The sequence below is a fragment of the Vigna angularis genome, chromosome 6 (assembly GCF_016808095.1).
Source record: "Vigna angularis cultivar LongXiaoDou No.4 chromosome 6, ASM1680809v1, whole genome shotgun sequence".
In the NCBI taxonomy this organism is placed as follows: domain Eukaryota; kingdom Viridiplantae; phylum Streptophyta; class Magnoliopsida; order Fabales; family Fabaceae; genus Vigna; species Vigna angularis.
In genome coordinates, this window is record NC_068975.1 from 30971662 (window position 1) to 30998554 (window position 26893).

Consider the following 26893-nt stretch of genomic DNA (forward strand, 5'->3'; position numbering starts at 1 on the left):
ATCCTCTCTGTTCACAATTTATATACTCTATTTTTTCATTTTTTAAAAAATAAAACTGTAATAAAAATTGAATATGAATTGGTTAATTATAACTATTAATTCTAGCTATGTTATTTGTCGGATTTAATATCAGAATAATAGTCAATTTAATATAACTTATATAATCAATTAATTATAAAACATGCTAATGATTAACAAAAAATAACCAATAAAATTAATAAAAATTTTAAACAAAAATACTTGAAATTCATTAAGAAAGATATAAACTTTCAAAATTAAACAATATTAGTTAAATTTTGAAAATAACAAAACAACTTCCTACAACTTTTATACCCCTCTTATTATTACGAGGAAAGATACTTAGTTCGTATTATTTTAGCTAAAAGTTATAGGAATCATTTCTGTTTCGGATGTGAGGGACTGCATAGTACAATATCTCTACGTCGTCTTTTGTTCGCTTTTCGTATGTTCGGCCCTTCGTCCTCATTTTTCGATTTCTTACTCCGAGCACGGGGAAGACCTGCAAAAGGTTCTCCGATGCCAAAGTCAGTTTGAGAACAGTGGTCTTTCTATTGAACAGTAATAAATGTGCAGTAAATGCAACCTATCTACCACTCACCTTCGATCGGCCCAAATTCAGCCCAATAGCTTTTAACCACTACTTACCTTAAACTAAGTTAATTAACGATATAACTGGCCGGTCTCGCGAGGCTTGCCCTCATGGCCGGCCGGCACATACAGGCAACCCAGCTGGTCAGCGGTATGATCGACCGGCTACACGTGAGTTGTTTTTTCCCACGGGTGGCAAGCGGTAATGTTACGTGATCGTGGTCCACGTGCGTCCAGCCTACCGTGTCCAGCCCTTCCTGATGGTAAGCAGAAGGGTATTCTTGAGTCCAATGTAGTTACATGGACGTCTGTCCTGTTTGGCGTCCGGTCCCTACTGGTACAATTTCAAAGTATTTTTTTTTTCTAGAACAACACTTATTATTTTAGTTTTTAATTATGTTTTAAAATTATAATATTTTCCATCTTATGACTATTATTTCCGTCACGTGTAACAGTAAATTTTTTTGAAAATAATATCAATTATATAACAAGAAAAGTACCCGTTACAATTTTATTTTTTATTAATTTATAATATAATTAGTTTTTTTTTCTTTTATCCAAACATGTAATCTATATTATTTTTTTAACATTATTTTGATTAAAATTATAAATTAAATATTTGAATATTGAAAAACAGTGATACGTATAACGTACAAAAGAAAAATGTCACCTCTATTTCCGTTGACAGTAAAAGAAAGTGAGAAACACACGTATGGATGGAATCTTTAGAGTTGTTTCCAGATTTAGTGAAGTATAACTTTGTATAGTAGTTTGAATAATATCATCAAATATAAAGAAGGGTATTTAATATAATATTTTTTTTTATTAAGAAAATCTAAAAGTTATTAAAAAAGTTTGAGCAAGTTTGACTCAATATATATTAATTAAATGTTTATTAGTCAAGGTGTTAATTACTATTATTTTGAAACGGAAAAACTACTTCTATTTTATTTCTTTAAGCTACTTTGTATTTTAGGTTATGAAAACATAAAGATAAGGAAAGGGATAAAGGTGGTCTACATTCGTTCCACATCTTCATTTTATATTTATTTATTTTTTGGATCTCATTATAACAATTAAATTAAAATATTTTTATTAAATTAGTATTACTGTTAATTAAATTGATGTATAAATTAATATATCAATTGAAATACATTTAAACACTATATAACCATTAAAAGGTCATATAAATTTTTCATAATTATTATCAATTTTATGATAACATGAAATCAATTATTAATATATTTATAAATATGAATCAAACTTGATCGTTAGATAAATTAAAAACAATTAGTTAAATAATTAAATTTTTATTAAAAGTTTCAGCTGAAATATTCTATCAATTATATTACATAATATCACTAGATGAAAAATACTATATTTAGTATAACTCGAAAAAATGAATAAATATGATAAAAATACATGACATTTTTTTTTCCAAGACTACAATACTAGATAAATTAGAACAATTATTACTTAAAATATAAATTAGTGATATGAAGTTAAAATTTGGAGGGCGAAGGGCAGAGAGAATAGCAGAACAGAAGTAAATAAGAAAAGAAAACAACTGTTGAATGAAGAGAAGAGTGTCCGATTTATCTGGTAATTTCCAAAACAAATGCAGTCAATCAATTACTCAAAAACCAAAGCCCGCGCCCAACACGTGAAAATATTTGAATTGCTACAGCGCCGAATGGAACACACACACCATCACACGCCACGTGTCCCCAACCACGACATCCTCTTACTAAAAACCACTTCACAGCCTTTGCTTCTTGTTGAGTTTCAATTTGAATCAGGATGTCTTCCTCCGGTGCGAAACCTCCTTCGCGTTACAGTTCCTACGATTCACGCTCCTCCACCTCCTCTCATTTCTCCGACCCTTCTTCCTCCCATGAATTCAACAACCCCAGAACCAAACCAGTTTCCTCTCGCGCCCTCGTCAAGACCAAACCCTCTCACACCGCCAAGGTGGACCCCACCTTCACCACCATGGTCAAGAAGTTCATGGACCGCAAGCCCAAGTCCTCCTCCGCCACCGCCACCAGGTTGATTATTCCCTCCGATTTGATAGCGCAGGATTTGAAAAAGGACGCCAAGAGAGTGGCGGGCTTCTCTGCGCTGCAGAAGAAGCTCTTCGGAAAGGGCGCTTCCGAGAAGAAGGAGAAGGTGAAGGCCTTGACCGAGGTCAAGAACAACACCAGGACATTGGCCATGGTGCTCAGGAGCGAGAGGGAGCTTCTTAGCATCAACAAGGAGCACGAGGAGCAAATTTCTCTCCTCAAACAAATGCTAGAGGACAGGAACAAAGAGGTAAAATACTCAAATGTGTTTGTTGGAGATCTCAACATAGTTATACTTATACAATACAACGTAACTTGGAGACAGTCTTAACCTCGCGAACTAGTTTTTCGATTGATTTTCTTTTTTAAATCCAGATTTTAGTATTATATCGGAGTTTATCCTAATGATTATATGTTCATGGACTCGTCGGATTATTGCTATTTGATTGTTGCCAGACCAGCAAATATCACACTAAGTATACAATTCCAAATTTGAAAACTGAGAGTTTGTTCTAGTGATTGTTATTGAGCTTATAGTGGTATGATTAGTCTTTTTAATCATTATCTGACCATTTGTGGATGAGTGCAAACCGAATTCTTATAGTGTTGTCTTGTTTTTGGATCTGATTCAACCAAGGAAAGGGAATCATGCATTTTGATTTGGATTTTGAATTTGCAGGTGGAGAAGTTGAAGGACTTGTGTTTGACGCAAAGGGAGGAGATCAAGTCGCTGAAGAATGCCATACTGTTCCCGGATGTTATGAATTCTCAGCTTCAAGAGCTTCTAGAGAAGCAAGGTTCGGAGCTGAAGCAAGCCAAATTGGTTATTCCAGCTCTGCAACAGCAGGTTTCTTCTCTCACCGGTCAGCTTCAAAACCTTGCGGAGGATCTTGCCGAGGTATACATAACTTGCATCCTTGTATGTATGACATCAAGTTGTTGTCATTTGTCACAAAAATGCAGGTTATTAAAATTAGACACTGATTGAGGTGGACACCTTTCAGCTACACATGGTCATGTTTTTTTATTGAATGGCATCTTCGTTTTATCTTAAATAAATGAAGAAAAGGTAGTATTATTACCTATTAGGAGCTAGTGTACTGGGATTTTTTAGGGTCTGTTTGATTTCTATTCTAAAAACTGTTTTTAGTTTTCAAACTCAGCGGGTGGAATGCAAGGGGAAGTTCGATAAAATGAAAGCAAGAGAAGATGAAAAAAGTCTAACTGCACTTGTTTTGAAAAGTGTTGTTTTGGAAACAATCTAAAAATTAATAATTTTGAAATGAAAAATCGATTGCTGAGTATTTTTTCTTTATTCTTCGGTTGTTTATATTTTTCATTTGCTTTTTTTAGGTCAAGGCTGATAAATATTCAGCCAAAGCAGGTCTTCTCGGTTATGGAAGTTCTCCGAGGACACCGACATATGCCCGGGAAGATGCTTGCAACTCTTGGGTAAGCTTGCAGTTAGTCACAATACAATTGAAATTTCGTAATCATAGTTGTATGATCTATCGTAGATGTTAGAAGCCAATCCAGAGTCCTGCTATCAGCCAAAGAAGATATATTCTTAGGCAACTCTGTTATTATCTTTGACCTTACTGCTCAACAAATTTATGCAGGAATTCAGCTCTGATGACCAGTCCGATGACCTATTACTAAATGATCTAAATCCCTGCTTAACACCGTGCAACGCCAAATCAAGATCAAAGGTGATTAACTTCTCCTGTATTCTGTTGTAAAATTTCCCGTGTTCCACAAATTAGTCTTTCTTATAAAATGACTCCTTTTTTCTGCAGGAATTTGAGGGTAGGGGCTCTGGCTCTATACTTGATGAAAGCTTATCCGAGGATGATGCTAAAGTATATCCTGAGATGAATTTTAGCGCTCTCGATCACAAGTTTTCCAAAAGTTCTGACTGTTGCCATAATTCCAGCAAAAGAAATGTCCCAACCAAAGCAGCTCGAAGATCTGATGAGAGCAAATTAGCTTATGGAAGTAGAATGAACCATAGATTTGCATAAATAATCTCAACCCTGCACCTTAGTGGGATTTCTTATCCCTTTTCCCTGTTATCATCTTTCAGTTTTTACATTATTATACCGTCAATATTTCTGTTTCAAGAACTTGGACATCGTCTCTTTGAAACATGTAAGATTAAATTACTCCTCGTTGTATATTTGTGCACAAGGGCAGTGAATAAGGCGTCCAAATCTACATATCCTTAGAAATATTGCTCGAAAATTCGATATTACAAAGTACAAATTCCTACATCTGCTGAGATTATTGGCTTACAGAGAGAATAATCAGTCTCAAGTTTTATATTTGATCTACAATTAGATTACCTTCATTTCCCCTGTGTATCATTCGTGACATTGTCCAATTAGCAAATTTCTATGCTACTTTCAATAACAATAAATATGAATCAATTCTTAGACCGTACTTTTACATTAAATTTTATTGTTTCAATTGTGTAGCAACATTACAAGGCTTTCAAATTAAGGTTTTCTTGGTTTTGGTCGTGTACTCAAATTTTGAGACTTTCCTACAGGATGAACTAATAATTCAGGTTTCTCTTGTGCTTCTATCGTGAAAATTTAGGAGGCATATTTTATATTTTGTTTTTTCCTTTCCAATTATAAATCCGTCATTTTGTTTTAAAAAATCCATGCAGATAAATTATTCTAGATCGGAATGCAAAGCACCAAAATTAACTAGTCTAGTTTTTTTATGTCATTGCCTATGGCTTTGTGACTTCGACCACTTGAGAATTGAGCATAGAACATTCTAGGAAACATGTAATTAAACCACATAAATTTTGCTGAAAAAAAAATAAAAATAAATAAAACACATAAAAAATGAAACATTCCTCTATTAGCAAAGCTAAGTTCTAATTTCACTCTTTATCAACCAAAGCCGATGTAAAGTAAAATATTTATTATGTTTTCTAGCTACCTACTTGCTATACATATAACATTCGTTATATATATATAACAAATGTAATCCTTGACAAACATTATTCCACCAGCCTTAGAACATCCCACGACTTGAAGCTGTCCTAATGATCTGAAACAGAGCTGTCAAACAAAACAACAATGAGTCATATTTTCAGAGAAAAAACTAAATATTTACAAAAAAGTATCCTCCTAACATATCCAATCTAGCCTTTTGCTGTTTAAAACTGAAATGAAAATTTGAAAGAAGCAGAAGAGCATACAGGATCCAACGACAACAAAGATGAAGAATCCAAGAACAATTGGGCCCACAGGGTAGCCTTTCTTAGTGCTTTCTGATCCTTTTTTGCTAATATTCCTTTCAAACCTTGCGATTTTCCTGTCTGCTAGGCGCTTTGAAGTAGTCTGTGAAATCAAACAAGGTAAAGAAACAAACACAAGAAATATCACCAACCAAAAAGCATAAAGATGAAATCCGAAGGCTCCAAAATCAAAATCCAAAACATCAAAGATGAAAATTTGGAAAATGACCGTCTTTATTCTGACTTCTGTAACAGCAATTCCCAAAAGCAAAAAAATATAAAAAAGGACAACATTTGGAGGGTTCAGGGACTCCATATCCAAATTATATGATATTGCTCCTATTTTTATATTATTAATTGAAGTTTGATCGTTTATATTTCTTTCTTCAAATTTGATAACAAAAGATAACAATGTCATTCACAAAATTAAAACCATGAACTTTTTTTGTGATAAAATTGAAAAATAATGTTTTTTGGCCTATTGATTTGATTAAAGAAGCTTGACGACATAAGATTCTGGGCTACATTTAAAAAATATAATCAAAGAAATTAACACCGATATACAAATTACAAATTTCCGAAATCTACTTTTTCTCTTCCCTATTATCAAACAGATAAAGCAAAGATTTTCGAACTAAAGAAAAGAATACCAGAGAACACCAGATAGAAAGGACTATTACAATGAACTGGCCACGAAGGCAAATAAGTCAACGGGATTTCAGTGACAATCAATAAAATACAAAAATAACAGCAACAAATTAATCAGAAACAAAAGAAAAAACCAACCAAAATTACAGAATAAATTAAGAAAAGAACGAGGGAGAGAAACTTTACCATAATGACAGCAGTAAGAAGACGAGAGACCAACCGAACAACCCTTTAGAAGTAGTGAGGAAATTAACAATTTTTTTTGTAAAACGATGAAACACTGAAACCTGAACAGTGTTTTTTGGTACTTATAATGAAAAGGAGAGGGGCATTTGAGTGATGTTTGTCACGTACGTATGAGTGTGTCACCTCCTTAAGCTGACTCGTGGAGATTATCCAAACACACCCTCTTCTTCTACTTTGGGAAGTGTAATTATATCTTTCTCTGTTTTGGAAAAATATTATACCAAATGCGTGATGAGTTACTGACTCATTAAATGCTCTGTAATTACGGACGTTTCAATGGCTGATTAATTTAAGACTTTCTCTTGTCAACGGATACGTTGCAAAAGGAATTAAATTATGAATATAGATTTTTTTTACAATATTTTAATTTAGAATACGTGTAATAAATAATCAGATTATATTTTAATTAATCAGATTATAAAAAAATTTATATTAAAATATTATTTTGAATTTATTTTCTTTGTACTAGCAAAAGTGATAATGAAACTAAGGTTTAACAATTTTATTCAATTTTAATATTGCTTATTATTACTATTATTTAAAAATATGGTAAGAGTATAGCACTTTGTTATGTTATCATTTTTTGAACGTGTTTTTGATTAATTTTAAAAAATAAATAATTCATTACATTTAAGATTGTTAGTGTGAACCGTATTAAAATCAACCTTAAAAAAAAAGAGTGACACGAAATCTTTATGTAATATATATTTGTTTGAATTTGGTTGAAACTGATAGTAGTAGCTTCAAATTGAATTTGGTTGGAATTTATTTTAGACCAAAATTATTTGTATTTGAATGTCAGTTTAATGTTGGGGAAATCAAATTGAAAACCAATATCAGTTCATTGGCTAAATTGGAATCCAACTTTTTTAAGTAATGTTTTAAAGTTGCTTAGGAATGATAAAAATATCCAATTACTTGACTATATTATAGCCTATTAAATGTGACAATAAATGAAATAAATATGTATATTTAATGTTATTTGGCAGTCAACTTTTTTTATGGTATGCTAATTTTGATGTAATATATAAAAATTAAATATAGTTGAACACAAATATTAAATGCATAATTTAATCTTTATTTTCAGTTTTATACTTTTATTTTAATTATAATAACCTCCATTCAATCTTTACCATTAATTAGTACTCAATAAAAAGTTCATAAAATATATTAGATCTAGGGAATATTACATTTGACTATATTGTATAATATCGAGACCATTTGCCGAATATAAGTTTATATAAGTGATTTGTATTTTAAAATACAAATATTACAAGAGTATTAGAACCAGAAAAAAAAAATATTTTTGTATTCCATATCTTTAATCACTTTTTATAAAAATAAATTTACTTCCAATTCTTTATTAGCCCTTTTTAAAATGAATTTACTTAAAAATGTAATTTTTTCTAAATAATTATTTTATTAAAAAAATTCTTGCAAAAATTAAACAAAAATACCTCTTATTATTACTAAAATATGGTATTTCTTATTAAGAAGTCAATTTTAATTATGTAGCTTCCTACTAATAGTATTGACATTTTTATTAAATAATATGATTTAAACGTATATTTTTATAATATTTATATCAACTTAGTTTTTCAAATTAAACTTCTCTCTTCATAAAATCATATTATGTTGTGTTTTTTCTGATTTTATTTATGATGGAGTAACTTTCCACTTACATTTTTTATTAAAATAAAAATCTACTTTACTTATTTTTGTTAAAATTATTATCTTAGTTTTGAAGGTAAAACTTGGGTATACAACTACAATATCATATGCATATTAATTTTATTTGTAACGTGTTTAGAAACAAAACAAAAAGAAATAAATGGAACTTCATCCTTATGCTTATCTTTTCTTTTCAAGCTATATATTTCATAATTATATTTCTTTCTTACAGTTTTAATTACAATTAATCTATTTCAAAATTCAACCACTTATCATATAGACAAACACTTAATTGTTTTTGACTCAATTATAAATTTAAATAGAGTAAGTTTTTATTTGTTTTATTCTTTTATTCTTTTTTTTTTATTTTGATAAATTGTAATTATCGATTTTTGTGTTTTGATATCCGCGTAAAATAATTGTATGTTATATGTGAGTAAAAAATCATATAAATATTAAAGAAATACATCATAAAATTACATGAATTTCAAAATGTTAGAATAATATATATAAATAAATATATATATATATATATATATATATAATATTAATTTAGATACATAATATATATATATATATATATATATATTATAATGTAATTTTATTAAGTATGTAATGATATAATTAGTGATATTTTATCTAATAACATTACATATTTTTTCTTAATAAATCGTACATGTGATCATGAAAACAGCGTTTTACAAAATTAACAAATAAAATAAAATTATTTGTATCCCAAGAAATCAAGAGGGTGGGAATTCAAGGACTATTCGAACTAATACTATGTATAATTACATGAATAAGTAAATAATTAGACTAGTTTTTGAGAAAGATATTTCCAAAAGAAAAAAAACTATAAAAATGATTAAGATTATTTGTTAACCTCAAAAATAAAAAATAAAATAGAGAAATTATATAAAATAATTTTATTAAACTATTATATGTATAAACTAATTTTAAGTTGACAAAAGCTGTTTTTTCTTGATATTTGTTATCTTAACAGTATAGGGTTGATTTCAAAAAGTCTGAAATCAACCCTATACGGACCATTCATTACAAATCATCACTAACTTATCTTTAATGATGTGGCAATGAATTACGAAACTGATAAATAATAAATTTTGTTTTGACAAGGAATTTGGCTATCTATCCTCAAGATTTTGTGGTTAGAATGTAGGAAAAAAATATCCTATTTACATTCTCCTAAGAATTTAAGATAGAGTTAAAAAAAGTTGAATTTAATTTTGAAGGTTTTTTTTTTTATAAAAATAAATAAATATAATATTTCCTTTCAGTTAAGATAATCTTAAAAATAATTTAAGCTATAAAGTTATCCTTTAAAATTTCATGTATATACAAACATTTGTCAATTTAATTTAACGTGAAGGAAAAGCATAAAAACCCAAAATATTATCATAGTTTACTCTAATAAATAATATCAGTTATACCTAATTGTCTAGTCACTTATTTAATTAAAAGCCTAATTTTTAGTTTTTAAATTTTAATGTAAAATTAAAATTTATTTATGTTTAAAATTTTGATATAATAAATTTTAATATAATTTAATTATCAAAATTTAAGAATGGATGAATATAGTTTTCATAATTTAATATTTAACGTATCAAATGTGGTTAATTATGAGTTGAGATTTGAATTGTTTATCCATTTTGATATATTTTAGTTTAAATATTATTATAAAAAGAATTTAACACATAATAAAAATTAACACATTAAAAATAATATAACTACATTAATTTATTAAAGTTTCAATGTGGACAAATTTTAATTTTTCATTCAAATTATACTTTCAGAATAAAAAAAACAAGAAAAAAAAATACAAATAACAAGATGTTGAATGCTACAAAGTCTCGTACAGTGACTCATAAAATCTTATCATGAGCAATACTTTGACCACCTTAACAAAAAAACACACACCCAATAACAAATAAAGATCAATTAATTAGGAATTAAAGTACACTTCCAAAGATATCAGATGTCTGCGTTTCTATAAATAATTTAGTTAAGAATTTATTTTGTTTGTTACTCTTTTAAAGAAAAATTAAGAATCCTGGCGAATTTGGTATGTAGCTATATCTTTAGTAGTTCGTGATCATATATTTTTGTTTGTGCACCTCTGATGCTTTCCATTGCTAACTAATGCATGTTAATGTTTTCAAATGTTCTTCCTCTTCTTCTTGAGAAGTTGATGTCGATGTTCTGAATAAGTCTATTTTGATCACATGTCTAATTATTTTTTGAATAAGTTAAAGTTATAGTTAACAGAAATACACCATACACGAAGAACATTGCAAGTTGCTGAACAAGAACATTGCAAGTTGCAGAACAGTTGGTTGAGTAGTAGGTATCCTAATAACTTGAATCAATGGTATTTTCCAACCTAGCAATTTACAATTTTCATTTTGTGACCACCATACAAACGGAAGAGACTGAAAGCAGAAATACAAGACAGGACCACCATACTAAGGCTAACCACAAAAGCACTAGCCATCCCTTCTTCCACTTGGTTGCAGAATTTTCCATACATGTTGCACAACTCCATCCACTGCAGTTCTGCCTGGCCCACCTTTGCTAACATACCCGATTGCCCTGCAGCCGCCACTGCCGCCACTGTTACATATGCCATTACCTTCATACATACCAAACTTATGTCTTTAGTCTTATGATCACAGTGTGTAGCACTTTTCTTAACTAACATGTTCTGTAAGACCAGGATCCATTTCTTCATAATGGATTTGTTAGAAACAATAAATGAATACAACAGAATTTCTTTCTTTCTGTATAGGTGTATTGAAATTGTAGGATAATAACACCACATCTACCATGCTCATTGTGTTTTCATTACTCATTCCCATGTGCTATTAAAAATCCCAACAGCCACCACACACTTGATACTCCCCAATCATGGAATTTAGTATGTCTTAACGGTGAATGATGCAGGAATCCTAACATGAATCAGACACGGTTCCCTAAAAGGCCCCACCACAGTATCCTTGCTTGAGAGGACAAAATTGAGATCTTTATGTTTTGCTGTCTAAATTTGACCCTTGTTGAGCTTTAGACAAATGTAGAGAGAAAAAACTATAGATAAACATATCTAATAATGTTATCAAACGTCGCTCTCTATTGTGAACTGTGATGTTTTGCCTAATGTGATATTGGTTAACAATTACATTGATTGATCTAATAAATAGAATAAAAGGAACTGATTGAATGCAAACTATAAGTAATTGTTCATATGAATTCCTTTGAAACAAGACTTCAACTTGGAGTATTAGTTAAGGGGAAGCAGTCAAAATTCCACAGAAAAATGAAATGTAGTGGGAATCTAATAACATGGTGACGCATCTTGATACCTTAGTTTTGGTCACATTTCAAAAGAAAAGCAAATCGCAGTGTTTTTCACTTGTATAAAATGTACCTGATCACCAGAAAAAATTGCCCACGCTAGGTGCTTGCTTAAGAGTGCTCTTCCTCTTAGGATACGAATGATACAGTGCAGCCCTTGGAGTAAGGAGAGCCCAGCAGCTAACCCATTTGCAACTACCAGGAATCTGCAAGGTTAATAACAACATAAATTAGAACACTACAATCTGCAACGTTTAGACAATCATAAGCAAGGTTTAAAATTTCAATCACAATCGCAGTTTTGTAATCAAAAGAGAAGATTGGGGTTGAAGAGCTTACACTAAAGCCTTCATGTCTGTAAATTTTGCTGTTTTCTGAATTGAGAAAAACTCTTTGACTTGGGAATCAGTTCCCACGAGAACAGCCGTGAGAACTCCCAAACCTAAGATCACACATCTCAACACCAACTCAGTTATCTTGACCCTCCTATCAAACACTTTCGCATTTGTGTCGTGGTTAACTGGGACAGTCCCAGTACTAACACCTACACCCAAATAACTACTCATTTCTCTTCCAAAATCAACACTCAGAAACAAGAAACACGGTACAATAGAAAAAAATTCCTCAAATCAGCCTAGAAAGAAAAGTACTGAGAAATGAGAACTATGGATGAACACCAAGTTTAACTTTCTATTAGTTATATAGACAGTTTTTTTTTCCTCCTATAAAGTTGTGACTGTGGTGCAGCTGCCAAGTGGTCCAAAATTGGAGCTGCTAGGACAGACTAGAGAAAGTGTGTTAGGTAGACATAAAAGGCACTTCAATCCATGTATACTTACATTGGCATTAAATGGGTCTGCTCTGACCTCTGGTTCTGCATTTAAGGACTGATAAAGGCAAAGAAAAATTTGATTTTGAGCGCTCCTTAATTGTGTCTGAGAAGAAGTAACAGTTTCCCGTCCCTAGGAATGATCTGATATGATAATATGAGGAGTGTTTAAATCCTGATCAACCAAGGATAGCGTGTGATAACCCATTTGCATTTTTGCCTAGACCATACCAAAAGCATGGTAAAGGAGGATATGGTGCCTAGTTTTTAACATTTTTTTTTTCTGGGGTTTAGGAAAAGGATGAAGTCTAAGCAGAGAAATGCGACCTTCCCCTTTTGTAGATATCTTGCTTGATAAAGCATAATAACAGTTAGTTTCACTTGTTTGGCCTAGTGTAGAATTTGGTTGCTGAAAAGTTACTGAATATAAAAGCTGGTGGAGGAATCATTAAGGGTCATCAAGAGTTTTGATTATTTGGATCGTTTGATAGATAATATACAGGTACGCGTATTAGTGAATATGCAACTCAGAAAACATGTATGTGATTTGTCTCATAAATGAAGAACTGAGTGTTCACACGTGAAATGAAAGGACAGCAAACCATGCCAAGTATAAATTAAGATAATGCCATTCCACTACATATCAACAACTTCATTCCACTAACAAGCTTAACTTACCCTTGTAAGATTGCCTTTACATGTGCATAGAAAGTTATCTCAAATTCTCAATTCTCAAGTACTTCCAAGAAAAAAAAAAGCACATTGCATTATGCTATGTTTTTTTAAAGATGGAGTTATAGAAGCTGAATTGAATAAATTTAAATTTTCTAGTACATACCTTATGTCCTCCCAGTTTCCACCATGCTTGTCTATTTGAAGTAAAATTAAATATATATTATTTAGTACTGCTACTTTGCGTATGGTGCATTGCTGTCTGCACCACTGAACAATCAACAAGGTGGTCTGAGGAAGGATTAGATCTTTTATGGGCTTATAAAAAGGAGTTTTATCTTGCATTTGATAGAAATTGGTTCTGAGTTTAACTTGTGATAAATACTTACAAAATGAGTTATTAATAGTATTTTGATGAACAACCATGCTTAGGTGTCTTTATCATCTATTTGGAGTGTTTTTCATGTACAAATTTGCCCATTTCGCTTAAATAAAAGAGTGAATGAATATAACATTAGTGGAAACAAACATAGCATTAAGGGTGTATTTAGATCTGAAGATGGATTTGAAAAAATAGATTAAAAAATAAAAATAGAGTTTAGATTAAAAAAATTGATGAAAAATAGAAGAATTTCATATGAAATGAGTGATATTATAAGTTTAATAGAATAAAAAAATATATTTTAATTGTTAAAAATAAAAGATTTCTACTTTACCTTTAATCATAAAAATAATTTAAAATAAAATATAACTAATGTTAATTATATTAAAATGAAAATTTATTATTATTATTAATAATATATTATATTATTATTATTATTATATATTATTAATGAGATGTTAAATATGATTAATGTAATTCACTACCACAAAAGTGATGAAAAGGGAAGGGTATCGGAGTAATTGAAGCACGCTGAGCTGGCCTTCTCCCTAGTTCTCTTGGCTCACTCAAGGAGTCCCCTACCACAAATCCTTCTGATCAAAGGGATGCAAATAATTTTTAAATGTAAAAATGAATTTGAGAAAAAAAATAATGAATAAATTGGAAGAGATCTGAGAATGAAGTTTGTGTCGTGTCCGTGAAAGTTCAGATATTTAAAACTAAAATTTGTGAATGATTCAACTGATGTGGTGATGAAAAAAATTATTTTAATAAATTAAAATTTGAATCTACATTTTTATCCTTATGATTAAATTATTTAAAAAAAATAAAATTTGATGATCAATTTAGAAAAGATTATTTAATAGCTATAATTAATTTAAAATATAATTTGATTGGTAGGAAATAATTTTAATTAAGTATTACATGGTAAAAAATTAAAATTAATATTAAATAATTAAGTTTTCATTATTTTTATTGTTTCATATATTAGGTTAAAGAAAATGTAAAGTACATATAAATCACAATACACAAATCAATCAAATCAACGAACATTCATCATCTTCCATCTTCACAATCAATTTATTTCAACATAAATACTGAGATGTGGATGATTATGGGATTTGTTTCTATATGGATAATGATACTTTTGACAATATTTATTTAACAATATTTTAACATCATTTACGTGTCATTCTATGATTGGTACATATTGGTATTTATGATTATTATTATTGATTATGAATAATTTTGAAATAATCATAGAATGATAAGTAGATGATGTTAAAATGTTCTCAAAATATCAAGAGGATTTAAAGCCGTAAATATATTTTGTGATTACACTCTTTATTTATTTATTTATATATTTATCATTATATATTTTCTTTTTCTCTATATTTAGGGCACTAGTCCAATGAAATGCACATACCTAATTAAACAGCAAATTACCTGTATCATTTTCATGGCTTGTATTCTTAATTGAGTTTAACAATAATAATGATTCTAAGAATATAAATAATAATAATAATTATCTCCATTATTATAATAATAATCATGGGTAATAATTAAAATAATAATAATACCTTAATTAGTAATAATAATATCTACCAAAGGATAATTGGGTCATTTCAATAAATTTCTTTTATTCAAATATTTTTTTAATTTATATCAATTAAATCATTCACAAATTTTCTTCTTATTTCAAAAACTTTTTTATTTCTCCACAAATTTTCACATAATATGTTTTCTTTAATCCAAAACAAATTTACATCTACCTCATTTTTTCCTCCTTAGATTTACTTCTTTAAATTCATTTTCAAACACAAACACTAACTTAATCTTTCTGCAATTATTCCATACTTTCCGGACCCGAAACTCCTCATATGGACCAATCCAACATTCCAAACATGTCCAAAAATGTCTCAAAATTACCAGTAGATAAATTGGAAATTTTAGTTCAACTCTTTTATTTTTTCTTAAATTAGCTTTCGAAAGCTAAAAATACATTTGGAAAACAAATTTTGGTAGACAAAAAGAAAAAGACTTAAAGAGAACAAAGGGGAGATGAGAGTAAAACGGGCCAATTGTTTTTGTCAGGAAAACTGGGTGGCCCATGTCCAGGTCCTACGCTCAGATCAAAACAAACTGCATCCCACGGACACTCAATCCCTCGTATCACTCAATCTGGGGCTTCGCTAACTTAATTTTTAGTTAAAAACAATTAATTTAACCTCAAGCAGTCGTATATGAACACTCTATCACTCTAGGCTATAAATTATTGGTAATTTTAATTATAATTTCTATTAAATTTCTCAAAATAAATTAATAATATAATATGCCCGTCCAATGAAATACGAAACTTAGAACAGCTAGCTAGTATTGGATACACAGATGATGATGATTATACTTTTTCTCACATCTTATTGTTTATTAAATGAAGAGTGGATAGCAGCAGAATGTAGTAGCCTAACTTTGTGATGAGAAAGTGGTTCCTCATGTACAACCTACTCTCCATTATACGTTTCTGTTAAAGAATATTGTGATGAGATCTTCATGCCTTTTAGCCTGCAGCTGCAAACACCATCAACACTCTCACTCTCTTCTTATTTATTCACACACTCCATAACTTTTCCAACACCCTCTTCTTTTCTTTTCTTCTATTCTCTTCTCTTCTCTTCCCCAATGGCCCTCATAAGCTCTTGTTTCTTTATCATTCTTTTCCTTCTTGGTTTTGCAGAATCACAGCCTCTCACACACCCCTTTAACCACACTGACTTACAATCAGCAATACGTGACATGCGAGCAAAATCTTACTACGGATTCGCAATGCTTTTGCAGATGCTCACTGGAACAACAGCACAACCAAATGGGGAATTCACTTTCTTGATGCCGGATGATAAACAACTATCTTCTTCATCTATTTCTGCTGATCAAGTGGGAGATTTCTTGCTAAAACATGCCATACCAATGCCTCTATACTTCAGTGACTTATCTCATTTCCCAACTGGTACCCTTATTCCCTCGGGGAATACCTCCAAAATGATTAGGATCCATAACCGTGGCAAAGGAGATTTCTTTCTTAATAATGCAAAAATTGTTTCGGCCAATGTTTGCTTGAAATCTGTGATCAAATGCCATGGAGTTGATGCAATAATTGACTATTATAATTGAAAATACATTACGTAATTAATGAAGACGTATTTTAGCACCCTTCAGGTGCAAACAACCTTGGATATCAGAACGGATTTCGTTTGTCCTCATACATGCTCCAAACTCTATCCGACAGAAATAAAACCATCACTACGTTTCAAGTTGTTTGTTTTCACTTATCTAGACATTTTCTGCATTCATTTTAATCACAAAACATGTCACATTGTTTCAATCTATTAAAACTTTTCAAAGATTTACACAGGAAAAAAACTAACTATTTTCTATAAAATCTTGAAAACTCCAAGAGTTTTGTGATTAAAAATAAAAGCAGAAAACATTTTCTCAGAGAATTACGTTTTCACCTTTTATCCAATGCAGTATCTTGAGGGTTGATGTGATGAAAGGACATACAGCACAATTTACATTGCCTTATTTCAAGAGGAGGTAATTCATTCAATCAAATTATAGAAATTTGTTTTCGAAGATAAAATGGTATTAAGGATAGCGTGTGTGCCTCATTTTGTAGCAGTAAAAAGAGGATCCATGATGTTTTGTAGTAAAAGGTCCAGCATATAACCCCACTAGTGTGCATTGAATCGAAGTACCTCATCCTATCCTATATATATACACACACATACGATTACTATAATATTAAAGTGGTAATATATTAGCTAGGGAGGTGCATGGACTTTGTGAGGTTATCCCACATCCAAACATACAGAAAAAAACAATTTGGATTCATTGAACTTTGAAGTCATCTTCATCGTTGTATTTTTTGTAAATCTTGTTGCATGAAAACCGTTTACTTGTTCAGAGGGATTTGTTTCTTCATTTTTTTAATACTTTATTTTAAACTTTTGCTTAACCATAGTACTATTTTCTCCTTCCTTCGTTGTTATCTGAGAAACCTTATTATCTATAAGAATTTCTTATAAGGGCTATGTCAAAATCGCAGTACGGCGCATCACCGTTATGTTACAAATATATATCACTTACACAAACCTCAATTGCACGTTCGTTTTTCAAGGAAAAAATGAAGTTGATTACTAAGCAGAGTGATGAGAAACTTCAAAGATTGATGCTAACTAGAAATCAAAGGATGAAAGATAAAACCAACCAATTAAGAAAATTAACCAAACATATTGTTCGTTGATATTCAGTGACTGACTGACTGACCAAAATATCCAAAAAGCTCTCATGCATGGTCATGCTTTTTCGAGCCTTATCATTGAATCTTTTCGTAGTAGTAGGTAGCAATTAACACAGGTAGCAATATCAAATAGCTAAGCTGATGATTAGTTGAGATAATACAGTGGTGCCAAATGAAGCCACGAGAGAGGCCATTGTGTCACATCACAATCACTAGATTTTACATTATCCATCCGAAGCAACATCGTTAGAGAAACTGAGATTGTTTCACAGGTGAAGAGAAGTGTCAACACCAGAATCAGCGCCAGAGTCAGAATCATAGACGTTCTTCCATGAAAGCTGGAGGGACTGTGAGTGGGTTGAGACCGGGGTAGGAGCACTTGCATAGTCGTCTTGCTTGGACTGAGAAGATGGCCAGAGGGAGAGAGAAACGTGGGGTGGTGAGGTGGATGGCATGATGAATTCAGGGTGAGAGAGAATGGAGCAAGTGTTGGAATTGTGATAAGTGAGAGTGGAGTTGGAAGTGAATTGCTTAGGTTCATTGAGCATCTTCTGGAGCTCCCTCTCCTCCCTCATTTGTTTTACTCTCTGCAATTGTCTAAACCTCTCTTGTAGAAGAGCAATGGAAGAGTGAAAGGAGGTAGGATCATGGCTTTCCCGACCCATGGTGTGATTGGAGGTAGAGAGGTATAGGAATGAATGAGAGAGTAGGTGTGGTTATATAGGATGATGGCATGGTTAAGAAGTTGTAGAGGAGAATAAAATATGGGAGTGTTTTTACTTTTAGTCTAAAGATAAAATTGTAAATGGTTAAGAAAAGGGAATGAGAATCGGCAGAGAAGGTGGAAGGTCCAAAAAGAAGATGTTGATTGGGCAATCTAAGCGAGTTTTAAGGGTGTGTATGTGGGGGAAGGAGGCACAAGCATATCTTTCCTTTTTTTGGGTACGAAGAGGCAAAAGCATACTAAAGCAGAAGAGTACAAAGGGAAGAAAACAAGGGAATGTCGGAAGTAGCACATGGAAGGGTATGTTTGGAGGAATAATAAGTCGAGTGATGCCCTGCCAACATGTACCAAAAGGTCTCTTAAGCTTTGGGGATAGTGGAGTCTTTTTGGTAGGCTTTGTTTGGATATCATCAAATTATTTAACTTCCCCCTTTTTCCTTTTAGATTATTATTTACTTTCTTCTTACTCTCTAATGAAATGCGCTCCTAACTTGTTGCTTTTGTTGGGGGCAGTGTAATAGCAAGAAGACAAGGCTTAGAAGGAGGAAAAATCTTTGGAGGTCATCATGCTTTGATTGAACAATTATGTATGACAAGGACAAACATACCAACATTCTTCTCTCTCTCTTCATCTCTATGCAACTCCTTTGTCCCCGAGTGTTTGGATCTGAATGGCATGCAGAAATCAAAGCTGCTTCTTTTATGCGGCAGAAGCGCCCCCTCCTCTCCTCTATTATTTTCTTTCCATCTTTCCACTTTTAAACCATAATACTCCATTAATTTAAACCACACTCGCACACGGACAAGGCGTGCATTATAAATCCTATTATATTCATTCTCATTCGCCACTTACTTAATTATAATTAGCACATGTTGCTGGAACTATGTGACCAATCTAGGCCAAATTACCAACATACAACCATAAGAAGTTGCTCATGCAAAACACACATCCATTTATCTGAAACAGTCGCTCCGAGTACCGCCGAGGACTTACTGCTATAACTCTGCCTCACTATGTCCAATAAAGAAAAAGGCATTTGGAGCTGAGTTTGAATGGACGTACCATACCACCCATCCAGCTTCATCAAAACAAAATAGAAAAGTAATATCTCAAATCAACAGAAATTCTTATTCACCACATTTGACCCCATTGTGGGGTTCTGTCCACACTCACTCATCTCTCAACTTCCTAACCACACTGCTCATTCTCAAATCTCAGATCTAAAACTGCTATCAAATCACACTCACATTTTTTAACACTTTATTTACTTAATTGGGAAAACAACGGAAACAAGTAACAATATATAGAAACTGGGGTGCTATACCCAAGTGGGATCTCCAGACTATATATCAATAGCACAGTTTGATTGATAGGCATTCATTACTGAAAGTAATAGTCATCGTTAACTTTGATTGATGCGGTATACTGTGTTTGATCATTTCCTTGAGTGTGACCTAATGTCTAAGTTGACAGTGATTCACAGCTGAGGAAGAGAAAATAGGAGAAGATATTTCAGCCAAACTTATAGATGTTGACTTTTTTAACCAGATGGATAAATAAATATCGACTAAAATAATAAACAAAACTGATAGATTTTAGTATTTTTAAAAAAAATGAAATTACTAATTTTACTTGTTATAAATGCGCAACATAAAAATTCAAATTTATGATATAGGAACAAATTATTGTTAACAATATAATTGAGTTAAATTATTACTGATTAATATGATTGATAATTAACGAAAGTTTATGTGCAGTGTTTCTATTTTTTTAATATCTATAATATAATATTATATTAATAGGTAATGATATTGAAATTTAACTAAGTTCATATGAAATAAATTTAAATTTATTATGAACAAAGTGTAATGTTTATTTTTTTTTGTGTGTGTGTGTATATATATATTAGGAAATAAATATATTAATTTTGTTAAAAAGGTAAAATATATCTTTAAAGGGGTTTTCTTAATTATGTAATTTATTCAATATTAAAGAATTGAAAACAAAAAAAAAAATAATGTAATATTGTACATGAGATATTAATAGTATATAAGCATAAATAAAACATAAATATTATGTAGCAATTGAGTTTATATAGAAGTAATAAATAAAAATCATTATTTACCTTTCAAAGAGTCTTCTTAATTTTTTATGGAGACATGGCTCATGAATGATTAAGTTTTAAAAAACTAATAATTAAAATTGAATATTATGGTTTACTTATGAGACATTAAAAATACACAATGGTATAAAGTATTGAATAAATAGTAATAACCTCATTGATAAATATATTTTGATGTACACGTATACTTTTGTTATTACAGTATGAATTGGTATTGAATTGTGTTGTGTCCTTGTAATGAAAATAAATAAGTAAAAGTATACAAATTTTGTTTCGTATAATGAAAGAAAATAAATAATTTAGAATGTGCAGATTAAATGTTTGTTTTTTGAGAAAGTAATTCTTGTTTGATCAATTTTAGAAATTGTGTTTCATATGTTATAGAACCTTAACCAATAGAATAAATTTGCAAATGATGAATCTACAATTAAAGAACAATATAGGTAAACATAACATATATGTAAATATCACATACATTATTGTTGTCCACATATATGTAAACATGACATACATTATTGTAGAAATGAATTCATTTGATTATCTTGTTGTCTATTGGCCTAACCAATAAGAGCAAATAATCATATTTCCAGGTGTTCCATTTCTTCACAAATTTAGTATTTTACTACAAAATGTCAACTATTTATTACATAGTTTGAAAATTTTGATTAGTTAAATTTGAATAAATAGTTTGAATTTTTTTTCTTAAATTTAAATAAAGAATCGGATAAATAAAAATGGTAAGATAATTGTTTTAGTTTAAAAGAACATTGCCTAAAAGATAAAATTGGAAAAAGTTATGTACACCAAAATGAAAAATCAATTTATTAATAGTTATAGATATATAATTCTTATTGTAGGTAATTAATTAATTTTAAAAATAATTATAAAATTTAAAAAGTAAAATTATAAAGTAATTTATAGTAATAAAGGTAAAACTGAAAATAAAATGTGTACAATAAAGATGCGGTTACAAAAATAAACCATTTACATATAGTTATAGATAAAATAATTTTTAGTTATTAAAATAAAAAATATTATAAATAATATTATGTAAATAATTTAATTATAATTAATAATGATTTGAATTCAAAATAGTAATTGTTAAAATGATAAAACTGAAAAATATTTTTTTATTGTGAATATATTTTAATTTTAATGATAATAAATAAAAGGGTAAAATTGAAAGAAAAGGACGCAAAAGAAAGTGTATATAATTATAGATGTAACAATAGATAAATCAATTTTATTTATTAAAATAAAAAAAATATTATAAATAATTTTTTATTATGAATAATTATTTAAATTTGAAAAATAGTTACTCAAACACGTGTAAATAATTTTTTTTATAAAGGGTAACTATTTAAATTAAAAAAAGCAATTACTGAAATATAACTAATACTGAAGAGAGAGAGAGAAAGAGAGAGATTTATATTTATATTGGGCTTTATGACTAAATTTACGAGAGATGTTATTGTCAATTGTTTCCGAAAATGGTAATTCTTCACACGAAATAGTTTTGAGTCCTTCTCCTGTAAGCTTATTTAGGGGCATAAAATTTGAATTATATTTTATTTAATTTAATTCTTATGCTGTCAAAGTTATAATTGTATCAGAAAATATTATTTATAGGTTTAGTTATGAAAAAATTATATAATTCTAATTCTAAGTTAATTTAAATTTTATTTCACACCTCTAAATGAGGTTATATATTAAGAGGAAGTTTGAATTGAAAAAGAAAACAAAATCCACAATGATTGGAGGCAATAGATGGTGGTAGTGATAATAATTAATATTAATGATAGAAACACAACCACATAATATGGTAGCAGTTACAATAATGTATAATAATAATGAAGGGACTAGTGACGGTAATTGATAAATGATAAAAAAGAGTTTCATAGTAGAAAGTTTGTGTAAGTTAAAAGATAAAATATAAGAATCCCCAAATACTAATTTAATTTATAGAATTTGATGAAATTTTAGTTCATGAGAATGATAGTTTCAATCATAAAATAACTTATTTATATGGTTTTCTAACTTATACTTATTTTTTTTTAAGAAAGAGTAAATTAATAAAATATAGGTTTTCAAAAACAAAACTTACAGTACCTTTTTTTCGAAAGGATAAGTTAACATACTTTTAAAGTGCAGCCAGATTTGAAATTATTAATTTTGTTTTTTGGAAAAAGGAAATCTGGTTAGCATCGTGGTTACATAGCTTTCACTTTCATGGTCTCTCAGCAACTTTTGGCCGTCCTTTTCAGTTTCTCTTTTGAATTACTAAATTTTATAGTGAATTGAAGTTCACCGTTAACCGTGATTGATTGTTTGAGCAGAAGAAGGTGGTGGCATCGAGCAATGTTTGAGTGTTATTATTATGAGGGTATAAAAATATATAATAGATGGTGGAGGTGGTCCTTTTGATGAGTTATTGGGGTGTTTTTGCCATTGCACCATAAAGTTCCAACCAGGTGTCGGACAGAAACATCAGTTGTGTTTGTGAGTGCACGACTCAACTGTCGTGTGGTCCTTCCTCTCAAATTTCTTCAATTCCTTCTTCTGCCTCACCACAACCAAGCTGGACCAAAACCCACGTTCTTCATTGCCAGTTAACGTGCTCACTGACTCAATTTCCAATCATTTCTCTTCTGTCCCGTACCCAAAACCCTTCTTTCGATCAATTTTTCAATTCAATTCAATGCCCCAATTCCAATCCTAAATGACACTGCATTTGGGCTTATTACAAAGCTTATCCTCACTTTTATCAACTTTTAAAAATTGTTTCAAAACTTTTGTACTGTTTTGGTTGTATTGCTGTCTAACTTAGAATCTCAAACACCAATGTACTATGTTTGTCTTCTCCATCAAAATCTTGTATGGCTATTGTTACCTACAAGAACAAAACACTTGAAAGAATTTGTAAAGAGACTCTCATTTCATACATCATCAGCTTGTGATATAGATGGGAAAGGTTGGAAGAGACAAACAAGAAGATAATCTAATTTCAAGTATTTCATCAAACACTTTTAGAAGGATTTTGTTTTGAAGTACGCTAATACTCTTCTTCATCCTTACACGATGATGTTCTATTTTCTCATTTTTCATTACTTATCATTCCTCTCCAAAATCCCTAATTTGCAAGACCAATCTACGAACCATCTTAAACTCGAAACACATATATAATAATATAACGATGATAGCTATAGTTTTTATATCTTAATCGTGATCATCTATTGGTAACCAGTTTCAAGCTTTAGAAAAATAACATTGTGAGACACGGCAACATGCGGTTGTTGCATATCATAACAGGCTCTACACAACTTATGATTTATGTCTCTGTTCCTCGATAATCTAGAATGATTTCTGAGCTGCCTTAACACATCACCATTTGAAACATAACATGAGATTAATAATCTGTTCCCATAAATCAGGTCTTTCTCTTCTCGGGTTCCTCTTTAACCCAACTTTAATTCAAGTGTTATTTTAATGGCAGCTTGCCCACACATCTACCTACCCAAGTATAATAAAATGAAACAAATATACAAATAAATTAAATTATGTACGTTAACTTTTGAATAATTTTTTTATTCAATTTCTTTATAAGTTCGTGTAATTCTATAAAGATTTGTTTTTCTCTTAATTAGGCTTTAAGTTATTTATATATTTGAATGTTATTTGTATATTGAGTAGTTTCAATTAAGTTTATATAAATTTTTTTATTGAAAATTCAAAGTAATTATATTCTTTAATTAAATTATTGTTGTTCAATTTTTTTGTTATCTGAGTGATCTTATTATGTTTAGTCGTCATGTTTACTTCTTTTTAAATATAAAAAAAAATATAAGGTTTTGTAATTAATATAAAATAATATTATGATTAATGTAGAATCATCAACATATCTTTATTATTTTAATTGAAAATATGTTGGATGATGCAATTGTTAGCTAGGTTTTCTAATGACTTCACATTATTATTTCTAACTATCATGAGATTATTATCGTCATTATCATTTATCTAGGCTAAATACATTTTTCATCATCTAATTCTTTTGGAAAATTCAATTAGATTCATAATTTTTATTTAGTTTAATTAAGTCTTTTTTTAATTTTTAAAAATTATTCAATTATATCATTTTTGTTAGATTGGTGTTAAGTCTTTTCATTTTTTTATATAAAAAATTTTTCAAGTGAGTATCATGTATTCAATTTAGTTTTTGTATTTAAAATTTTGATTTAATTAAATCTCAATTTATTTTAAAGGCAATTTCTCCAAAATAAAACTAAATTATTAATTAAAATTTATATTGCACATAACATGTATAAACACGATGATAACACTAATCTAATAAAATATTTTTAAAAACTAAAAGATTTAATTAAACTAAATAAACATTAAGAGTCTAATTGAAAATTTCAAACTAATTAAAGTACGAGAATGAAGTATTCGGTCCAAAAATAACATCGCAGCAAATTCATTTGAAAAAATGTGTTTGGGAAATCCATTTATTTTAACAATAATACATTATGATCATTGATTACACTCTAAGCATTGCCCAAAGATTAGTTAATGCACATAGACAGGATGACCCGAACCCCCCAAACGATGCAAAATGATTGGGTGTGCACTGTCAATGAATGGTACTGAAAAATGAAGACATTTTCTTGGATCAACATTCAATTCAAAAATTGGGCCGGCCTGTGAAAACTGAAAAAGGCCCAATTGATGTTACAAATGTTAGGCAAACATCAAAGCAGAAAGAGTGTTGTATTGTGTTAAGTTGTGTCGAGTTGTGTCGAGGTTGCAGTGTCTTTGTGATTTGTTGTAGCAACGTTGGATATATAGAGAGAGAATCCGAAGAGGAAAGATGAACACAGACATCACTGCATCGACGAAACCGGAGTACCCTGTCGTTGATCGCAACCCTCCCTTCACCAAAGTTGTCGGCAACTTTAGTACTCTCGATTATCTCCGATTCGTCACCATCACCGGCGTTTCCGTCACCGTCGGCTATCTCTCCGGTCTGTACCCTTACCTATTTTCTTGCCATGTGTCAATTTGTAACGAATCTAATCCAATATGGAAATTGAAATTTGGAAAACGAATTTTGTTGGTTAGGGATTAAGCCTGGAATTAGGGGTCCTTCGATGGTTACAGGGGGTCTGATTGGAGTGATGGGTGGCTTCATGTATGCTTACCAAAATTCTGCCGGGAGACTCATGGGTTTCTTCCCCAACGACGACGAGGTAGCTCGACAGAACAAAAAGTAATCTTTTTTCGTTTCTCGTTACAAAAGCCCTCCTTTGTAGTTGTTTCTGAACATTAATAATCACATTTTGCCTCTCCTATTTTTTAAGCTTTTATTTGTACGGAATTTACTTCATTCTCCTTATAAAGGAGTGATAAAACCTTGCTAGTTTTGGATTCTATAATTTCGCTTAAGGGAGGCAGTGCCAATGTAATATGTGGTATGCAAGTTTGTGGATTTGGTGCGGGGTTTGTGGATTTTGGTGTTTTGTTTGACAAGGTGCATTTTCCTTGTTGATAGTGTTAATTAGATTTTTTTTTCAGTCTCTTTGAGCGCAAATGTCTATGAATTCTATGTTGTGTGCCTTTTATCGGCAATGCAATAAGAGTCTGGTTAGAATGCGCTAAAAAGTGTAAAACATTAGTCATAGTGTCATTTAAGGTTCTTAGAATGTGAGATTTAAGTCTAATCCAATCATACAAAACCCAAAACCCATTTACTTAGGTGTGTTTTGCAGCATATTATATATGGACTCGTCAATACTCCTCATGTCGTAGACTACATCTTGAGCATCGAACTAGGGAAAACCCAATATCTGGTGACATGAGACTCTACAAACTTGATTTAGATAGGTTCTAAAGGACACTTATACCATTTTGGAAAGTGAAGTTTAAGTCTAACTTAATTCTATAAAATTGACTTATACAAGTGAAGTTTAAGTCTAACTTAATTCTATATTAACTTGTAAGACGAGGTTGGTAATCA

The 26893-nt window shown here is 30.4% G+C and overlaps 6 protein-coding genes across 6 annotated transcripts; 3 read left to right on the top strand and 3 right to left on the bottom strand.

The window, feature by feature from the left end:
* Positions 1-2370: 2370 nt before the first annotated feature.
* LOC108342071 (uncharacterized) lies at positions 2371-5104 on the top strand. Its single transcript, XM_017579774.2, has 5 exons — positions 2371-2922; positions 3352-3570; positions 4026-4124; positions 4292-4381; positions 4469-5104. The coding sequence occupies exons 1-5, from the start codon at positions 2410-2412 to the stop codon at positions 4691-4693; spliced, it is 1146 nt and encodes a 381-aa protein (XP_017435263.1). The 5' UTR covers positions 2371-2409; the 3' UTR covers positions 4694-5104.
* Positions 5105-5514: 410 nt separating this feature from the next.
* LOC108342489 (uncharacterized) lies at positions 5515-6948 on the bottom strand. The gene is made up of 3 exons (XM_017580273.2): positions 6760-6948; positions 5887-6028; positions 5515-5746 (listed from the first exon to the last, which is right to left on the bottom strand). The coding sequence occupies exons 1-3, from the start codon at positions 6760-6762 to the stop codon at positions 5700-5702; spliced, it is 192 nt and encodes a 63-aa protein (XP_017435762.1). The 5' UTR covers positions 6763-6948; the 3' UTR covers positions 5515-5699.
* A 3909-nt stretch (positions 6949-10857) lies between these two features.
* On the bottom strand, positions 10858-12973 carry LOC108342542 (CASP-like protein 2B1). The gene is made up of 3 exons (XM_017580331.2): positions 12196-12973; positions 11930-12062; positions 10858-11137 (listed from the first exon to the last, which is right to left on the bottom strand). Exons 1-3 carry the CDS (start codon positions 12420-12422, stop codon positions 10889-10891), a joined length of 609 nt encoding a protein of 202 aa, XP_017435820.1. The 5' UTR covers positions 12423-12973; the 3' UTR covers positions 10858-10888.
* A 3419-nt stretch (positions 12974-16392) lies between these two features.
* On the top strand, positions 16393-16937 carry LOC108341621 (uncharacterized). The gene has a single exon (XM_017579284.2). The coding sequence runs from the start codon at positions 16419-16421 to the stop codon at positions 16905-16907; it is 489 nt and encodes a 162-aa protein (XP_017434773.1). The 5' UTR covers positions 16393-16418; the 3' UTR covers positions 16908-16937.
* Positions 16938-18302: 1365 nt separating this feature from the next.
* LOC108341620 (uncharacterized) lies at positions 18303-18701 on the bottom strand. The gene has a single exon (XM_017579283.1). It carries the CDS (start codon positions 18699-18701, stop codon positions 18303-18305), a length of 399 nt encoding a protein of 132 aa, XP_017434772.1.
* A 6930-nt stretch (positions 18702-25631) lies between these two features.
* Positions 25632-26453, top strand: LOC108342192 (uncharacterized). The gene is made up of 2 exons (XM_017579913.2): positions 25632-25901; positions 25999-26453. The coding sequence occupies exons 1-2, from the start codon at positions 25748-25750 to the stop codon at positions 26148-26150; spliced, it is 306 nt and encodes a 101-aa protein (XP_017435402.1). The 5' UTR covers positions 25632-25747; the 3' UTR covers positions 26151-26453.
* The last annotated feature ends 440 nt before the right edge of the window (positions 26454-26893 follow it).

Coding starts and splice junctions, on each gene's coding strand:
- LOC108342192 (XM_017579913.2), top strand. CDS start 25,748: ATGAACACAGACATCACTGCATCGACGAAACCGGAGTACCCTGTCGTT. Junction 25,902..25,998: donor CACCGTCGGCTATCTCTCCG/GTCTGTACCCTT, acceptor TTTGTTGGTTAG/GGATTAAGCCTGGAATTAGG.
- LOC108342489 (XM_017580273.2), bottom strand. Junction 5,747..5,886: donor CTTTGTTGTCGTTGGATCCT/GTATGCTCTTCT, acceptor TTTGTTTGACAG/CTCTGTTTCAGATCATTAGG.
- LOC108341620 (XM_017579283.1), bottom strand. CDS start 18,701: ATGGGTCGGGAAAGCCATGATCCTACCTCCTTTCACTCTTCCATTGCT.
- LOC108342071 (XM_017579774.2), top strand. CDS start 2,410: ATGTCTTCCTCCGGTGCGAAACCTCCTTCGCGTTACAGTTCCTACGAT. Junction 4,125..4,291: donor AAGATGCTTGCAACTCTTGG/GTAAGCTTGCAG, acceptor AAATTTATGCAG/GAATTCAGCTCTGATGACCA. Junction 4,382..4,468: donor ACGCCAAATCAAGATCAAAG/GTGATTAACTTC, acceptor TTTTTTCTGCAG/GAATTTGAGGGTAGGGGCTC.
- LOC108342542 (XM_017580331.2), bottom strand. CDS start 12,422: ATGAGTAGTTATTTGGGTGTAGGTGTTAGTACTGGGACTGTCCCAGTT. Junction 12,063..12,195: donor ACAGACATGAAGGCTTTAGT/GTAAGCTCTTCA, acceptor TTAACCTTGCAG/ATTCCTGGTAGTTGCAAATG. Junction 11,138..11,929: donor CAATTTTTTCTGGTGATCAG/GTACATTTTATA, acceptor GTATGTATGAAG/GTAATGGCATATGTAACAGT.
- LOC108341621 (XM_017579284.2), top strand. CDS start 16,419: ATGGCCCTCATAAGCTCTTGTTTCTTTATCATTCTTTTCCTTCTTGGT.